The sequence below is a fragment of the Dermochelys coriacea genome, chromosome 20, assembly GCF_009764565.3.
Source record: "Dermochelys coriacea isolate rDerCor1 chromosome 20, rDerCor1.pri.v4, whole genome shotgun sequence".
Classification (NCBI taxonomy): domain Eukaryota; kingdom Metazoa; phylum Chordata; order Testudines; family Dermochelyidae; genus Dermochelys; species Dermochelys coriacea.
In genome coordinates this window covers 7,293,956-7,311,946 of record NC_050087.2, presented here as the reverse complement: position 1 = coordinate 7,311,946, position 17,991 = coordinate 7,293,956, and the positions used below count along the sequence as shown (strand labels likewise).

The 17,991-nt window shown below is 37.3% G+C and overlaps 2 protein-coding genes and 1 long non-coding RNA gene across 3 annotated transcripts in view; 1 reads left to right on the top strand and 2 right to left on the bottom strand.

Moving 5' to 3' along the window:
- HOXC10 (homeobox C10) overlaps positions 1-3,896 on the bottom strand; it is a 4,368-nt gene extending 472 nt beyond the window's left edge. Inside the window, exons 1-2 of the mRNA XM_038378421.2 lie at positions 3,066-3,896; positions 1-304 (exon numbers count right to left, since the gene is read on the bottom strand). The exon at positions 1-304 is cut by the window's left edge and continues 472 nt beyond it. Coding sequence (XP_038234349.1) covers positions 27-304; positions 3,066-3,831 — 1,044 coding nt within the window. The 5' untranslated portion in view covers positions 3,832-3,896 and the 3' untranslated portion in view covers positions 1-26. The remainder of the gene's footprint in view (positions 305-3,065) is intronic.
- A 180-nt stretch (positions 3,897-4,076) lies between these two features.
- LOC122458323 lies at positions 4,077-6,545 on the top strand. The gene is made up of 2 exons (XR_006278318.1): positions 4,077-4,230; positions 6,405-6,545. It is a non-coding gene; the product is annotated as an uncharacterized LOC122458323 (long non-coding RNA).
- A 6,644-nt stretch (positions 6,546-13,189) lies between these two features.
- HOXC11 (homeobox C11) lies at positions 13,190-17,182 on the bottom strand. The gene is made up of 2 exons (XM_038378415.2): positions 15,388-17,182; positions 13,190-14,189 (listed from the first exon to the last, which is right to left on the bottom strand). Exons 1-2 carry the CDS (start codon positions 16,061-16,063, stop codon positions 13,957-13,959), a joined length of 909 nt encoding a protein of 302 aa, XP_038234343.1. The 5' UTR covers positions 16,064-17,182; the 3' UTR covers positions 13,190-13,956.
- Between the last annotated feature and the right edge of the window lie 809 nt (positions 17,183-17,991).

Here is a 17,991-nt window from a genome sequence, read left to right as displayed (position 1 = left end):
CTTTCCTTAAATATTATTGAACACGATCAAGTAAAATTAAAATTGGAAGTCAGTTCGCGAATTCGATTCTCTCTGTTCATTTTCTTGAGTTTCATCCTGCGGTTCTGAAACCAGATTTTGACTTGTCTGTCTGTCAGGTTAATACTCTTACTAATCTCCAGGCGGCGCTCACGGGTCAAGTACATATTGAATAAGAATTCCTTCTCCAATTCCAGCGTCTGGTGTTTAGTGTAAGGACACCTTTTCTTTCTTCCGCTCTTTGCTGTCAGCCAATTTCCTGTAGTGTTTTCTGCCTTTATATCCTCTGTTAAAAATAACATTATTATATAAGTATCCGTGGAATAGGAAAGAGAATTTACCAGGCTAAAGATTGTTAAAAAGCAGCTTCTTTGGTGGAGAACAATTACTCCCCTATGCACAAATAACAGGGTTGTGCCTATGGCTTCATTTATTTTTATTTTTGAGGTGTTTTAGGTTTAAAGGACTCATTAAATACATATTTAAATGTCCAATTGTTTCCACCGACTATCGCCAAATCGCTGAATAAATCCACGTTAACAATATGAACCTATACATCAGATCCACGCAGCCAAGGCTAAGTTATAGCTCACAGACTAACTATGCCTAGTTCAAGTAACGGATATCATAGTGAAATACAATTTCTTTTCAGCTCTTACACTATTCTAGAGTGCAGGGTTGTCCACTCATCAGACATGTCAACAGAATATAATTTTATGAAATTATTCATGGCCTTTCGTGTACCACATGAAGGCTTTTTTAAAATCTTAAAATCAACAGTGTAACTTTCCTAAGTTCCGTAACTGTTCTGCCATTACTTCCTTCTACACACACACATACGCTTTACTACAAAAGCATCATCTAAGGTGAAATTTGATTATTACCCTCTGAAATATCTGGCTCACTGAAGCACTGTCTTCTAACAGAGGTCAGATGCTTGGAGTCTGTGAAGCTCCAAGTGTATTTTTCGTAAACACAGATTATCTGAAATGGATTTACCTATATAAAGTGTGTGTATATATTTATCCTTGAAATTATATTTCTTATATATACACACCTCTCTTATACACTTACACACAAACTTCATAAAGTCAAATGCATGTGTTTGCTATATCTATATAGCATATACATATAGATAGAGATAGAGATATAAAATACTTGGGATTTGAATTTGATCATGGGAAAATTCTGACATCAGTAGTCGCCTATATTTATGTCTAACTGTGAAAAAATAAAATGACATATCCTATGACTACAATAATCCACTTACTTTTATATTCATGCTAGTTTCAGAAGATTCTACGATTGGAAATAAGAACTCTACTTGACCATTTATGCCTTAACAATGAGTATATTTGAAATTAAGCCACCTTTAAATTTGCAGATGCCCTTTCATGCTATTGAGCCTTTGAAATTCTCGTTAAGCCTCTAGCTTTCCAAAATTCTTAAATTGAATTCAAAAATCGCACCTTGGCAATAAATAAAATTCTGATTCAACAAAAAGGAAAACTTAAGCTTTAAAATAATTTTATTTAAAGAAAACCACAAACAAACAAAATGAGCCTCATACTGGTTCTGACGATTAAAAATGCTATTCACAATATATTAATTTCTGAAAAAGCAAAAGTTTCGAAATCAATTACTTTAAACATAAACCCACTTTAGTTAACATCAATATTTCAGGAGAAACCTTTATTTTTTCCCCACCCAAATCATAGTTCAAAACCAAAATAATCTCTCTGTTAACTCCCACGAAAATATATCTTGACATGAAAATAGAAAGCGCTTTGTGAAGAGAAGTTTGTAAGGATTTTGATAAACTTGACTTTGTGTTTTGTGTATTTGTAACTCAGCTGTCAGATAAACTAATGTCATTGGACCCGGAATAAAATGAAAAGAATGTTTTGGACTATATATTTTGTTTTGTTGAAAGGCCAATTTAAAAGGTGATTTTGGATGAAGATATCTTTCACAAGAACGACAGTGGGTATGAAATATCTGTATGCTCTTTTGGTACCCATACACAGAGGATGTATGTGAGTATACACACCATACCACATGCACGTATATGTATATGCATACACAAACTACATAGTTACTAAACTGCTTCGTTTCTGCTTGATTTCTAGCATATTACAAATTATTGGACACAGAAGCTATTTTAACCCATGGACCATAGTCAAATAATAAAATCCGTTGCTTAGATCTCCCTCCGCTCCCAATAATATTTTGTACTATGTATTTTACGCCAAATTTTCAGAGAATTCCATTCATTCATACATATACCTCTACTTAATGACCCAAAATAAATACTTAAAACAGTCTATCTTGAATCTAGGTCTACAGGACAACTGAATGTTAAGATAAACAAACATTTCAACCCACATGAAATCTCTACAATGAAAATACAATATGGTAAATGGAAGCCTCTCCTCATAGAAACCCAAACTTAAAACATCTGTTTCACACCCAGAAACAATTTTGCCTTCACAAACAAGATCTCAATTCGCCAGGAAAAAGCTTTTTCAACAAGCAATGAAATGAAACACACTACACAACTCAAACCTGAGATGTTTGCAAGTGAAAATAAGACTCAATCCGTGCTTTCTTTTTCTTTTTCTTCTCAGACATTTTATACTGAGCAAGTAAAAAGAGTAAAATTTGCCTTACACAACCACATAAAACATTTAACTAGAAAATAACATGAGGTAAATGTCTGGCTGAACTGATTTTTTTTAACTCATTGCCATTTTAGACTATTTTTAAAGCCACCTAATCTTATTAGATATACACCATTCCTAGTAGCTACATACCTAACTAAATACATGCACAAGTCTCCCCTTTAAATAGCGAGAGGATGTGTTTTAACACATTTGACTGCTCTATTTTCGCAGTGATTTTTATTTCGAGAAAGAATTTAAAAACGACTGCAGCAATTCAGACATACGTGCGGCGGAGTTTGCAGTGTAAAGTGCACCTTTTGAATATTATTATCATTATGCTGATCATTTTCTGAAACCAGTTACCGATAGTGAATGATCCCTTACCTTTTGCTTCATTGTCAGAATTGTCTGTGCTGGTGTCAGTGTTTTTATTCAGGTCTTTCTCTGCTTCCGAAGGGGTTATTTTTGGAGCTGGGGCGCTTGTTTCAGTTTTAATTTCGTTGGTGGATGTATTCTGGGTATTATCTGTTTTTGTGTTTTCGGGGAAACTCACTTTAGCCACTGGTGGTGGGGCTTGTTGTTGTTCCAGACGCTCACTCCTTGGGTTCAGACTCGCCCTGGAGTCAAAACTTGCCTCAAACTCATTTGGATTGTTGCAGTTTGGCGTCTTCTCCATAGAGGAATAACCTTGGCCGGCTCGATAGTAGCTAGGAACAGGGACTTCATGATCATTTAGGCAAGAATCAGGCATTTGATTGGGGTAGAGGGCTGTCTCTGTGGCATTTTTCGCCCTTTTATCAGCGTTATACATGCAGCATACATTCTCTTCTTTGACATTGGTTGGGAAAGAGCAGGATGGGAGCTGTCTTGCAACAGGTTGTTCGATTCTGTAAGTATTTTTTGGGTCACACCAAGTGTCTAGCTGAGAAAGGTAAGATGGATAGGTGTTGAGAGACAGGCTGGCGTTATTCACCTCGTCTCTTTTGGAAAGAGACGGGATAATTCCACAGTTTCTCATCATTCCACAGCTGAAATCGCTCCCAGGCTGCATATACATTCCTTGGTTAGAGGAATAATTCTCGCCTCTACAGGTACCAGCCAGCGAGTCCATCAAAAAGGAGTTAGAAGTCACATTGTTGGGACATGACATTGTCAGGGAGGGATTTTAAGGAGGAATACTACAGCCAAGGGCTGACATCTTTTTTTTAGGGAAAAATAGCAGCCCCATAATTATCCACGCATTGGTCCCCCACCACGTGACGGCCAGGCCAATGAGGATTGAAAATGGCCTTGATGATTCAGACGCCGATGACGTCACAAGGGTCAAGTTGTTGCGAGTGGAGAAAACTAGCGTAGAGCAACAGCGACATCTATCAGTCTCTGCCGGGTAGGATGCCCGGGACCTTCACTTTGAACAAAGGAGAAAAGCCCCCGCGGTTTGCGGGAGTTTGTTTACCAATGAACCAACGCGTGTCTACAGCAGGGTAGGGGGAAACAAAAAAGGGAAGCGAACGCGTAAATACAAGCAAAGTCAAATCCAAATAAAAAGGTCAGGAAATAAGCAACCTTCTTTGCCTTGCCTTTCTTTCCTTCTTTTGGCTGAAATAAATCCAATTTCTAGTAAAAGGCAGAGGACCCCCCCCCCAAAAAAAAAGCCTAATTCAACTTTCTCCCCCCCTCCTTCCCTTCTCTCTTCTTAGCAAGATTCCCAGTGCTGTGTGTCGTCCCCCCCCCCCCTTCTTTCTTCTGTAACAGAACTTGAAATATTTGAGTTGCTGTGATTTTGGGATTTCATCGAAGGTTAAGGGTGGATTTTGTTTCTTTTTAACTGTGGGGTGGGTGTAGTTCTTTAAAGGGTGGAATTGTGGGATCGATGCCTCTTTAGACCTCTGCTTTGTTTTTTAAAAAGTATTTGGAATCAGTACAAATATGTAAAAAAGTTTAACCGAGATGGTTTCAGTCTTTAATTTAGGTGCTTTTTGACCCCCGCAGGTCTAAAATAGACCTGTGTGCATACTTGGAAAGCAGGGGTTTTTTATATATCAACAAAAAGCCGTTTTCTTTTTTTTCTTTTTCTTTTCTTTTTCTTTTCCCCCCCCATTTATTTATTTATGGTATGGATAAAGCGTTGCATTCCCACCCCCGAAACATACCGTTTTTAAAAATAATCCACTTCCAGTGTTAACTGTCTTAAGTTTCTTTGCTAAAATAGCGTCTGTGATATGCAAAAATCTTGCAAAATAAATGTATTCGTGGGACGGAAAACGGGTAAATTTGATAAATATGATCGATCTTTAAATAAAAAAGGAACCGTGGAATGGTGGGGGTTTGTTTTGGTTTGTTTTGCCTCTTCAGGAAATAACAAAAAAAAATCAAAATTGTATTTGACCAAATATTTAGCACATGGATTTCCCAAAACAAACTTTCCGATTTGGCATGATATTTTACTGTGGGGACTAAAAGAAAAAGTTTGTTTCTTGACAGATTATTGCCCTTTTCCCATTTTGTTAAACTATGTCACTGTTAGCTGGTTTAACTTTTCCCCCCATTTAATTTAACGACCACAGAACAATAACTACTAGTACAAGTGGAGATGGAATTTTTACCTCTGTGTTTTTCTTTTGCCTCATTTATTTACTGGACATTTTCTAATGTCGTGTAGCAATTAAGATAAATTGTTTTAGTGTATATTAATTTTACTAGCAGGGGAGGCAATCCTACTTAGATAACGCTGATTTTAGGTTAGGCGAGGAATGGGAATAGCGTATAAATAAATAAAAAGAAAGAAAGAAAGCCTCGAATTTCAAGATCATTACAACCGATTGGAAAGACACACGGGTTCAGAGTCATTTTCAAGGGGAAAAAAGCCACCCCCACCACCTTTCATAAGAGGGGGAAAGGGGAGCAAATTCGGTGGGGAAAATTACATAGAAACATGAAAAGTTGAACCGGACCGTTTTGCGTAATTTGTAGCGCTTTAAAGTGTAGATTATTCAGACTTTTCTGCAACCATCTTTCCCCAAGGTGTTACAGAAGTCTTTCACAATTCCACTCTGATTTAACTTTCAAGAGTCTTTCCAATCTTCTCTTCTTCGCATCCTCCAGTGTGACAAATTTAAATCTCTTAGGCCGAGACAGCCTAAAACTGCATTATACAATTTTGTGTGCCCCCCCCCCCCGTACAACACAGTAAAAGGTTTCCTACGCTTCAGACGCCATTTGGTTCCCCTGGAAAGCTATTTGCGACTTTATTGCCTCTATTTGTGTTATCTGCATAGGTCTTTTAAAAACAGTTTGATAGAAATCGTTCAGTTTTATGATATCCAACGAAAATTCTACATAATATTTATAAGCAAAGAATAAAACTTTAGGATGGGAACCAATATTTTCTCATTTATAGGTGATGAAATTAAAGACCAACGCAATTTTGTATTATACTGCTTTTTCCCCCGTTTCCCCCCCCCCCCCTTCTACTTTATTTTTGCAGCTGATCTGGCTACCCAATAATTTATGCTGGTCAGTCAAACATTTCACATGTGCATTTCTGAGACACCAGAATTTGACCTTATAGTTTCCTGGATTGTCTGCCTGCAGATTAAATATGTTTTCCTGATTTTTGCCATGTATTCCTGTGCTTTTATCAAAGGAAGATATTAATGCGTTGTATGAACCCTAATCAAGATTAAACAACATCAAATAATTTGAATTTTCTCTCTCTCTCAGACCCAGAATCCTTTATAGAATCTGGAGTAAATGTCGTATCGATGCGTCCTGTTGGAAACAGAAGATCTACCGTGGAAACCTCATATTTTAAGAATGTGTAAATTTTGTGTATATAAAATAAAGATTTACATTGTTAACAGTCATTCTGTGCACTAGCTTTTGCCAAAACAATCAATTTATGCAAAACGTTTAAAAGATTTTAAACTCTCTTTTCCAAGATGCTGCTCAAGAGCTTTTGAAACAAATAAGACAGCATGCAGAAAAAACAGTTCAATCAAAAATAATATATGATTTTTTAAAACTTCAACGTAGATTTTGTTGTTATATCAAAAGAGAATCGAGGTTAGCAAGGAACACAGAGGACATCTCCAGGAGACCGAATATTGTTTAAAGTTAAAAATAATTAGAAGTATGATAAACATGGGTCATTAATGGAAAAAGAAATAAAATTCATCAGCTTAAGTAGAACCCCCGTTGGGAAAAATGCTTTACTCTAATTACAGAAAATAAATACGAACAAACGCTATTAAAACTTAAAAGGAGAGAGCCTATGTGTGGCAAAGACTTTAATAACCTACTTTGAATTTTACACATTTTTAGGAAAACAATATAGATGCTGAATGTTCATACACACAAAGCACGCTTTGATGCAAATGTACCTAGATGACATAGAGGCACAGAGATATGTACACATGTTAATAGATAACTTTTTGTTTCACAAAGACATTTGGAATAACCTGTGGTATTTTATTTATACAAGAGCTAAGAAACTAATGAAGTCTATGTCACATACAAATCTCTGTGTCTCTGTGTGTGCGTGGGTGTGTGTGTGAGGGGGGACGGGGAGGGGGATCCCCTTTTCATGTGTGCCTTTCCCTCAATGCCTATGTATCTGAAGCAATTGGCTGATGTTCTGCTATTGTCCTTACTGGGAGGTTGTCCTGTTTTGAGTTCCAAAGGCAAATAGTTGCCTAAAAATATCAAGAAATCAGCTAATGTGATTCCTCAGAAACTGTGTTCTTTGTTAGACACACATGGTGAGTCTGTAAGGGAGGGGAAAAAGACTCAACCAGCCCATTTTTGCCCTATGAATTTAAAATGCACGTGTATAATATCTCAAACAAAGAATATCTCAAACGTACACCTACTATTTTACCTGCCTCCTTTTCAATCTAATTATTTAACACAGAGTTATGCACGGAATTGCCTCTTATGTCCATTGTATTTTTACCAACTTTTCTTACATTTTTATTACAAACATTCATTTTCGCGTCTAGGAAGTATTTGGTAGCAACACTTTAATGATTACCTTAAATTTGTATTTCTGCCCGGTATTATGCCCCCATGTTGCAGCAGAAATAATTCTGATTTATGACAATGTACACTGGAGTACAATAACAGTGATGCAAAAATAAAACCCACGCCTTTATATGTTGGCTTAGAAACTGTAAACTATCACCACAAGAAATCTATCAAACTTTACAATCCCTCTTATTCTACTTCCTTCTTTCTGAGTAACTTAAGTCATAGAATTATGGAATGATATTATGTTCCTTGAGGTGGCATTGAAAACCGTGTTTACGTTTTCCTATGTCCAACATAGCAGTCTTCAGACTTTAATATACTGGTTTTAGTCTGGTTACCCTTTGATCGCGGGGAGAAAATTGGAGGGAGTAATTCAGATACAGGCATGAGTGGTGCGGGTGACAGAAGAAAATAATAGTGTGCCAGGATTTTTTAAAAGTTTATTCAATGGGGATTGTTTCCTGTAATTTTCCAAATGCGTTAACAAACTTAAATGTTACACAAATAACAGGAGGGTGCATATCAGAGATTGTGGAGTCTAAGCAGTTGTCCTGAGAATCTAAATTCTATATGCTTCTAAAGCAATAAGAGTTTGGGGCCATATTTCATGGTATGATTACATTTCTAAACTAAAAGGAGAGCTTAAAATGTTTTGAAAATTGATGCATTTTACTTCTTGGGCGTATTCCTTTGAAAATAATATAATTACTGGGGCCGGGGAGGGGGAAGTGAAAAAATAAAAAGACTTAAGTGCCTGCTGAAATGTTAAAACATACTAAATTAGAAAAATAGCAAAACATTCTGTCTTTACACATAGGAAATCTGAAGAAAGTTGCATTAAAATGCTGGTATTTTGATATCGTCGGCAATGCGTGTATAAAGCTGAAATTCCCATCTGCTAAGTGCTTCTAAATTTGTTTCAAATATAGCTTCAACCAAGTATCAATCATTAGGTGAGTGGTGGGATATTAACAATTCCACTTTTTCAACAAGAGGGAAAAAAAAGCTATTTCAAAAAAATTGAATACACATGAATTTCCTCCCCTATTGGGTTGAAATATACTACAGAGAATTGTTCTAGTATAAGATCATTTTATTCTGTAGATTCACCTTGATCTGAGAATATAGAATTAGTAGTAGGTACAGTAGAATTACAGTAAATAGCACGATGGTATAAGAATATTTATCTACTTATCTATTTATATTCGGAGAGTTATTTAGTTATTTTTAAAGTCCGCAGCCTGAAATATATCCTTGAAATAAACACTCCTGTTTCCTTAAATACTTATTGTTTGCAAAACTAAATTGATTCAAAGAGATTCAGCTCTTTTAACAACCATTTATACAGAAACATACTGTTTATATTAACCAACGTTTAAAAGCAGTGGAACCGACGTGTTTAAGAATGTATCACTTAATTCCTAGAACGGTATTAAACCTTCTTTCAACAATTAAAACGAACGAATTTGCCCAACTACTTGTAGCGCATAAACAACTGTAATGTTTACATTAAGTCTGTTCTTTTGTTTAAAACTAATAAAGTCTTTTATGGGCTCCATCAGCTATATGCTATATTCTAATTCATAAACTAAAGATTAAAAAAGCCTTATGAGGTTGCAAACCACATTCTTGTGGTTTCATGTTGTAATTTAGAAGTTATCAAAAGCAGAAGAACGTGCTTAAATCTAACATATGCTGTGCATCCGTATATTTCCAACTTTATTAAAGACGGATAAGCAAGGCCTTAATGAGACGCCATTTTGGAAAAAAATAATATAAGTCAGGTTTTAATATTCTCTTTGATAGCAAAGAAGCACTCAGCCATGCACGCCAACCAGAAGAAGTAGTTTGGCTTTTTTTTTTCCTCCCCAACTCTAGTGTCAGTTAAAAATGCTTTCATTAAAAACCAGAATTACTTTCCAAAGGTGATTTCCACCATCCACCCCCCCCCCCCCATGGTAGAACCCGCACGATATTTCAACACCAAATTCTCTGCCCTCCACCCAGAAGAGGGGTAAACCGGGAGGAAAAAAAATAATGGCTATTCCAAAATGTTACGACCCAGAGTTTCCAAGACAAGGAAACTGGGAGAGCAAGCTATTTATTCACATTGTACACAGCCCTGGCTCTCCGTCGGGCTTAGCTATGGCTCCTACCAAAGTTACTCTCACACAAATAAATGAATTCACCCTATGATCCACAGGCGAAGATTAGCTCAATTGATGATCGCTTCCAATCCACTTGCCAAAGCCAATGTCTTTGTTCTTCTGATTTTCTAATCCCATTTTTGCCAAATTCCAAGGCAACGTCAAACCCATGAGGAAAGTGCAAATGGTAACAGGATGGCTTTCCCTCATGGCTATTGTTTGCCGGTCTTGCTGAGTTGCTCAACAGAGTAGTTTATTTACATGTCACCAAAGAGAAGTCGCCCTTAGAGGACCGCACTTATCACACAGTCAAGTTTACGAACCTCAACTCAAGAACTGTTAGGAGAGTGTGCATGTGAGAGTGGGTTAGTGTCTTTCTGCATGTGTGTGTGTCGTGTGTATGTATATGTGTGTGCGTGTTGTGTGAACAGCCATGTCTAACATAACTACAGTCCCTGTACATTTTATTCCTGGATGTGCATTTGCAGTTCTTTTAAAACAAAACAAAAAAACCACCTGCATTTTCTGCAAAGTGGAAGTGATTTATCCTGGATGGAAGCCAACTTAAAGGTATGTTATTATTCTGCAAAAAGCCAATTAGAAGTTTGCTCCCTCGCCTTCTTCCTCCTGTGCAATATTTCATAACAAAGTAACCTACAGCAGCTTCCAATATGTTGTGTAAGGAATCCAGGGAGGAATAGGAAACAGGTCGGGTGTTTGTAAGTCACATGGAAAGGTCCTTCACAATTAGTCTGTGTTTCATTAACGTAACTATACAGCAAGCTCCCCCAGCCTACGAGGGAGCATTTATTGTGACGGACATTCGATGGAAATAATAATAAAAAAACCTTGTAAAAATTTTATGCCAAACAAAGTTATAAAAACTTTTCATGCGTTAAGATATCAAAAGGTTTATAACAATAATAAAGAGTATGTGCTCTGTGTGTGTGTGTGTGTGTGTGTGTGTTCAACCTTCTTCGACACGCGGCGAGGTTGAGTTAAATATTAGCTCATCATCAATGCCACATTTGGCCCAAAATGTGAATTTAAATAAAAATGTGGGTTCTCCTCTATCCCACCCCCCCACCCTCTATTTCTTTTGCAGGAGGCGGGGACACAGAAAGCCTTTCTGATTCCGCTTTATTACAAAAGGGTTAAAGGTGATGGACTTGACTTTATTGAAGTTCAAAGACATCATATATTCACATTTTTCTTCCTGTGGACCTCTCTCTTCCCTCCTCCCCCGATACAAGGAGCATAATCTCAATATATAGAACTCCACTTGCAGGGTTGGCCTTTTGCGGTTAAGTGACGATTTAAAAAAAAATATATCACAGGACAACCAAATCAAAGCCAACTATTTCCAAATTCATCCACTGTGGTATCCAATCCATCCCCACTTCCTCACCTAGCCCCCGCCACACACACACACACATCCAGGCAACCACTCCCCCCCCCCAAAAAAAAGAACATTAACAGCCTTTTCCTACATGGCACTGCTGCTTAATGCTATTGTAAACTCCCACATGGTCTATAAACTTGGATTTTACAACTAGCATTCCATTTTAGCTCGCGAAAACTTTGAACTAGGCCTCCAGTTTCATTGTGTTGGAGTTGAGCTGAAGACATGGAAGGGGGTGGGGGAAGATCCCTGGGCAAGGCTCTCTTATTTGTTTACTATTTACTGCGGAAGTCTTTTCCTATGGCCAGACGGGGTAATTAAGAAAAATTAAGCTGTTTAGTGCTGCAGTCTTTATTACAATGTCTAGACTACTAGCTTTTGTCCGGACAGTGGCTGCTGTTACGGAGCATTAACTGCGGTTTCTGACCTCGTGATAAGCACCCTATTGCACCTATACTTAGTTTTCCTAACCTTGGAAAGGTTTGGCAAACAATCGTTAAAGAAAGGTGGGTTTATATGAATAATATTCCCTTTTCTTTGGCAACTCTTCGACTGTATCAATGAGTGGCTGCATCTGCTAGGAGCATGGCTTAGGTCTCCATCCTATTTCAAAGCTCTTTCATATTTTATTCACTCTCCTTTCAAGGAATTGTCTACCAAAGAAAGGTCCAGGTTTTGGATTTCCAAAGGGCTGGCATGATTTTAGGCCATGGGGATACCTCCTTAAACATTTCCACGTTTTAAACATAAATTCAAAGAAGCTCTATGCCATCTAGCTTTTTTTATTATTATTTTACCATCTCATTTAATGAGAAACATGTCTATGAACATCACCCGTTCAAATTATACCATGGCGTAACGAGGATGGGTCTATCACGAAAACAAAAGTTGTTTCTCATTTATTCTTTTTGTGTGTGCAAGCGAAGCACATATTTGTGGCTTGCAATTTCCCCTACCGCTGTCACATAAAATAAGAAGCCACCATCAAAGTATGGGGCTGTATTTAAAAGCAATTATGAGAATTTTACAAGCACATTGTCAATGTATGGGAATATAATGTGTTGTTTCTTTGCGGATGTTCTTTTGTTCTTTCTTTTTCTTTTTTCTTCTCCCCCACTCCTACTCATACAAAACTCCACATCAAGAGATATGAGAATTCAGGCTGAAAAGCAACAAAACAAAACAAAACAAAACAACACCCCCCACCCCGAGTTATTTTATATACACAACATACATGCATCAAACCACTGAAGGCGTTTTCTGTATTTCTTTTTCCTATAAACCAAATTGTGTCTCTTTAGTCCGCTCAGGAGAGGGGGAAGGCTTTGTGTAAACTTAAAAGTACACTTCTGTACCAAAAGCCTGGGAGTTGAACTTGTTTTCCTTAACCAGGATTTTAAGTACTTGACTTTGCATTTGTGCATTGTAAGTATAAGATAGTTTATATTTGACTTCATGAAAATACAGCACCTTCGATTCTGTAATTAGAGTTGCACTCACTTACAAAAGTCAAATATATGGTTCAAAAGATTAATTACATCCGGAAAAACAGAGCAAGACACATGGAACCAAATACACGGTTGTATTATTGGGACAAGAAATTCCAATACAAATTTAAATTCGATGAGGAATACAATGAACTCCACAACAAATGTAAACTTTAATGTAGAGGAGTCATATGAATTTGGACAATGCCACATCGCACTGAGCCAGATGAACATGGATGATTATATATGGCGATAGTATCAAATATATATATTTGATGTCATTACCATTTAGGTATTAAAAGTTCTATTGGAAAGTCCATACCGCATTGACCGCAATGAGGTTTTAAAGAGGGGAAGTACTAATAAAATGGTCAAATAAAATCATAATGTAGAACAGCTTGCAATATCTTTATTTACCACAGAATTTCACAGAGTTTCCCGGGAATTCACTTTACATACACAAAGATCTTTTATTATTATTGTTGTTTCCTGTTATTGTTCTTCCAAATCCGGGAAAAAAATGCATTATGAATTGTATTTACAAACCACTTAGAGACAGTTATTGCAAATATATTCTCGTCCATACACCCCTCCCTCCGCCAACCCCCCAAAAATGTAAAAGTGGGACTGCATAGAATATATATATTCTATATATATATATATATATGGAGGGGCTTGAAATGAACCCATTCTTGCTGCAACGGAACAGAATATTTAAATTAGGTTTCGACAACAGTTCTTGGCATGGATAGCAGGAGAACACAAATGGTCGGTGTGGATACGCACACTCCTATGTATATGTGTGCATACACACACACACACACTCCCAAATCAAGGTATCTAAATTAACCATAGAGGGAGGTTTTGGCCGCGTCTGTGATAGCATGTTAACTGCATATTAAAATCATCACCATGATCATTATAACACAGCACTGCGATTTATTCAAATGGACAAGGATGACTAAATGAAAAAAAAAATCCCAGTTGTTCAGACAAAACGTTAAATAAAAAGTCCATGGTTTTCCAGTCCTTTAAACGTTTAGATATCTGAACTCCTTGCGTTACTTAGAACTGTTCCATACATATAAATGTAAGTAACGAAAAGGTTTAAACTTTGAGGTTGCTTGTAGACTCAGACCACAACCCATGCTTTCAGAGTTCCTTCTTAGTACAGATCTACTTCACCAGCAGAGGATTGGGAAAAGATGTGTTCACAATAAGGGATTTCCAGAAAAATACTGCAGACGGTCTCTGCTTAATTTTTTTTCTTTCATTCTTCTGTTCTGAAACCAAATTTTAACCTGTCGATCAGTGAGATTTAGCATCCTAGACAACTGAAGCCTTTTTTCTTTGTTTATATAGACATTGAAGAAAAATTCTCTCTCTAGCTCTCTGATCTGGAATTTCGAATAGGGACATCTCTTCTTCCTTGTACGGGGAGCACCTTAAAAAAAAACAGAAGGGAATGTAAATACTAAGCAAATGCAACACATAGACTCAGCTCTAGATCTGACTCCATATATATATAGAGAGAGAGAGAGAGAGATTCATGAGATAATATATTTCGCCACTGTTATATTTGCCCACTGTTAGTATAATGCAGAGGTGAGGTTATATATGGTTTTAAGGATTGTGCCCTAGTTATGTTCTAAAAACACGACCTCTGCGTAGGATTTTGTGATAGACATATTTTTAAGCAGAATTAGGGGTTGTACGCAGCAATTAATTTAAGCAGGCTTTAAAGAAACTGTAGCTGTTGAAAAACATACGTTCAAGCTACAAATCAGTTATTTGTATAGAAACAGCATGAGCAATGTTGGAACTGTAGGAACTAGACATTATGTTCCTCATAAGTTTTTGATTAACTTCAGTACCAGCATCCACACACTCCAAAATAATCAAAGTAAAATGGAATTTAGCCTCTGAGCAACAAAAGGGGATGCATTGTTTTCATCATGAAACCAAATAGTAAAAGGGGAGAGAGAGAAAAATCTCACCGTGATCGCTAAGTTTAAAAGTTGCTTGGCTTCAGAATTTAAAATACGCCTCTAAGTTTTCTTAGAAATGTAGTGATTTTTTTATCTGACCTTAATGACAAAAGACAGAAATTCCACTAGGCTTTGCGAAGAAGCAATGCAATTAAAAAAATAAATAAAATAGAGACTCAGGATTGAATTAAAATGTTGCACATTTTGCATTGAGCTCTACACCCCCTTAGTAAAAGAGAGAGAGAAAAGCAAGACCCAACACATACTTTTAATTTTTTTAAAAAATCACTCTACATGCATCTTAGTGCCTAAAAGCAAGCACAGGAAGCTACAGCAGTGTTCTGCCCAATTGGCTTTTACCCTCAGCAACCCGGGACCAAATCCTTTTAAAATGCTCATGTAAGTTCATGATCAAAGTTAATATTTGCCACGATGGTGTGCTTTTAAAATTTCACAGACTCTAAGATACTGTGTCTGCGCCTAACATCTCCATTTTTTCAAAGAGCTTTCCCATCGTAAAAATTCTTCTCGTTGGAAGAAAGAGCTTTGTAGGTTATAATAAAATCCTTTGAATGCTTATAAAACTCCACATAAAATTTGACCGACAAAACACCGGGCTAGTCCCTTAACCTTTCCATTTACTGCTCTACCTACTCGAGTTGCTGTTTTTGCTTCCTTCCTTGTTGACAGAAGAAGACGAGGCTGAAGACCCTGGATTTGTGTTTTCCTCTTCGTCTTCCGGGTCTATGCCTTGCTCTCCGCGGGATGATAGTGCACTGGGCTGGGAGTCGGATTCCAGTTTGCTCTCGCTTTTCTGCAGACAGTTCTCAGGCGGGTTCTCTGTCCCGCAGTAGGCATTTTCGAAGAACCGATCAAAGCCCTGGGGCAGGACACTGTTTTTGTTCATGCTGGAGTAGAATCCCGTAGATGCAGGATGGTTAGAGCTGGGATGGTGGTGGCTGTACACGCTTTCGTTTTTCATTAGCATTTCGGTCATGGTGGAAGGCGGGATACACTCTCTATGCATCAGATCTTCCGCGGAATAACACGATGCGTAATTGCTTCTATGGTGCCATTTACTAGAGGGGTCTAGACCATAGGAGACCTCTCGAACTGGTTGCACTTGCGAGAGGTTAGTGGAATAAGGGTAGGAGATTTGGCGAGAGGGGGCCTGTGGCAAGAAAGATGACACAGTTGAAAATTCTGGGACGTAATAGGTGCAGCTAGGGAGGTAGAGATTGGAAGCGCAACCTGCTCTGTCTCCAAAGTCAGCACTCCTCTCTTTACGCGATTGAGAACAGAAGTTTCCTAGATTCACTGAGTTAAACATCTTTCTCCTTTTCTTGCTCTATAGATAGATGTTTTGGATCCGATGTGCAGAGGGGGAAAAATTTGGGAAGGCGAGATGACGCGCTATCCGTCTTAGTCGCTCTAAGGAGCACGTGATCCAAAGTAGATATTGTCATATATCAGTTTGGAGCACTTAGATGTGTAGGAGTGGTTCACTTAGGTAAGATCTCAGAGGTTCAAACGATTGGTTTTCAAACACCGCAGAAACATTATGAAAATCAATTGCAGCTTTGTATTCATTTTCTTTAAGGCACACCCCTTGTAAGCATTCAAAGCAGAGGGCAAATACAAGGGATGGCTTGTGAAGTTTTTTTTTTTCCTTCCCGGTTTGGATTCTGCTTTCTATTTTTCACGAGGATTCGGATAAGAAGTGGGGGCTGTTGGGAGCGAGTGGGAGCTGAGGGAGGGTCTTAGAGATATTTTAACTGTATTTTTCCACGGTTCTTTTCCTTTTCTTTTCTTTCCATGCTAGTCACATTTTAGGCGTGACATTGTAAAGTCTTTAAGTAAGCTCATTAAAAAGCCCAGGGAATGCGCTGAAGATTCATAAGTAAGTTTTCAAACATTTCTCAAAATCTTGCTACAGTGGGGCATACACATATCTCTGTGCCATTGGGCTTTTAAAATTATAGTTGAATATATAATTTGGGAGGGAAGGGGGGAACTGGCTAATTAGCAAGCTTTTAACATTAGCTAATTACATTGTTCTATGTGCAAACCAACTGTACATAAACCAACGTGGCATATACTGCAGAGAATATACCCTTTAAGCAATACTAGTGTGTGTAAAGTTTCAAACTTTAAAGTTACCTGAGACTAAAACAGAGCCATTTCAAGGCTGTCTTAATGACTTTTGATATCGAATTAGTAATATATCAGGGAATAGAGCAAATGAAATAAGTCAGTGCCTAATAAATATTCGAAAACCTCCTTTAATGTTTTGTAAAATATTTATTATGTAAGAGTGGCATATTAAATATTTAATGCAAGTGTTTATTGTCAATCAATGAATGTACGTACAGAATTACTAGCATCCTTTATTCCTCCTACTGAATTACAAAAAGAGAGATTCTTATTAAAGTCATTTGTCTTGAATTTTGTGCCCCAAGAGCTTCATGCTTGTCTATATTTCCCAGTGTTTTGAGATGGAATAAATACTTGTGCTATAAAGTGCTATCAGACATTTTGCGAGTTTTTCAACCAATTGTCTGTCTAAAAGTTCTTCTTTAAATAATATGGAAAGGGATACCTGTAGGACTTACAGAGAACATTGAGTGACACTGTGGGTTGCTAGTATTTCCAAGATGTATCTTGCATATCTGGCATACTTAAAACTCTTCTAACACCGAATTGCCCTGTGACCACTACTCTGATTGTTTACTTCTCGTTTTTTTCATCTGGGTTGCAAATAATTTGTCTGGGGACTGCGATGAAAAATGATGTTAATAGTATTTCTATTTCAAATGCAGAGATGTTTGTGTTTTCCACTATCTGTGAAAATAATGCAATCCCTTGTGTCACCCCTCCCCTTCTTTTAATTACAGGACACCACCTGGTTAATTTTCTTTATTTCCTCTTTTGCTATTGTTCAGTTAAAGGAAGAATAAATAAAAATTCAGCTGTTTACATAGAGGTCCCCCTCACCCAACTAAACTCCATCGTGGGATCTCTTTGGAGACAGGTTAAATACCTTCTAACAAAACTAACACACCATCACAGAGTAAAATGTCTTTATTAGTGATATCTTGTCAAAGAGTGTTGCAGTAAATTCGAACAAAAACAAGAAATAACCAAAGCACAGACACATGAGCTATTAGTAAACAATATTGTTAGGAAGGAGAAGAAGGGTATACATGATTTTTCTGCCTGTTTTTGTTTTGCTAAGCATTTAATCTTGAAAACTATCAA

Coding starts and splice junctions, on each gene's coding strand:
- HOXC11 (XM_038378415.2), bottom strand. CDS start 16,063: ATGTTTAACTCAGTGAATCTAGGAAACTTCTGTTCTCAATCGCGTAAA. Junction 14,190..15,387: donor AAGCAAAAACAGCAACTCGA/GTAGGTAGAGCA, acceptor TTTTTTTTTAAG/GTGCTCCCCGTACAAGGAAG.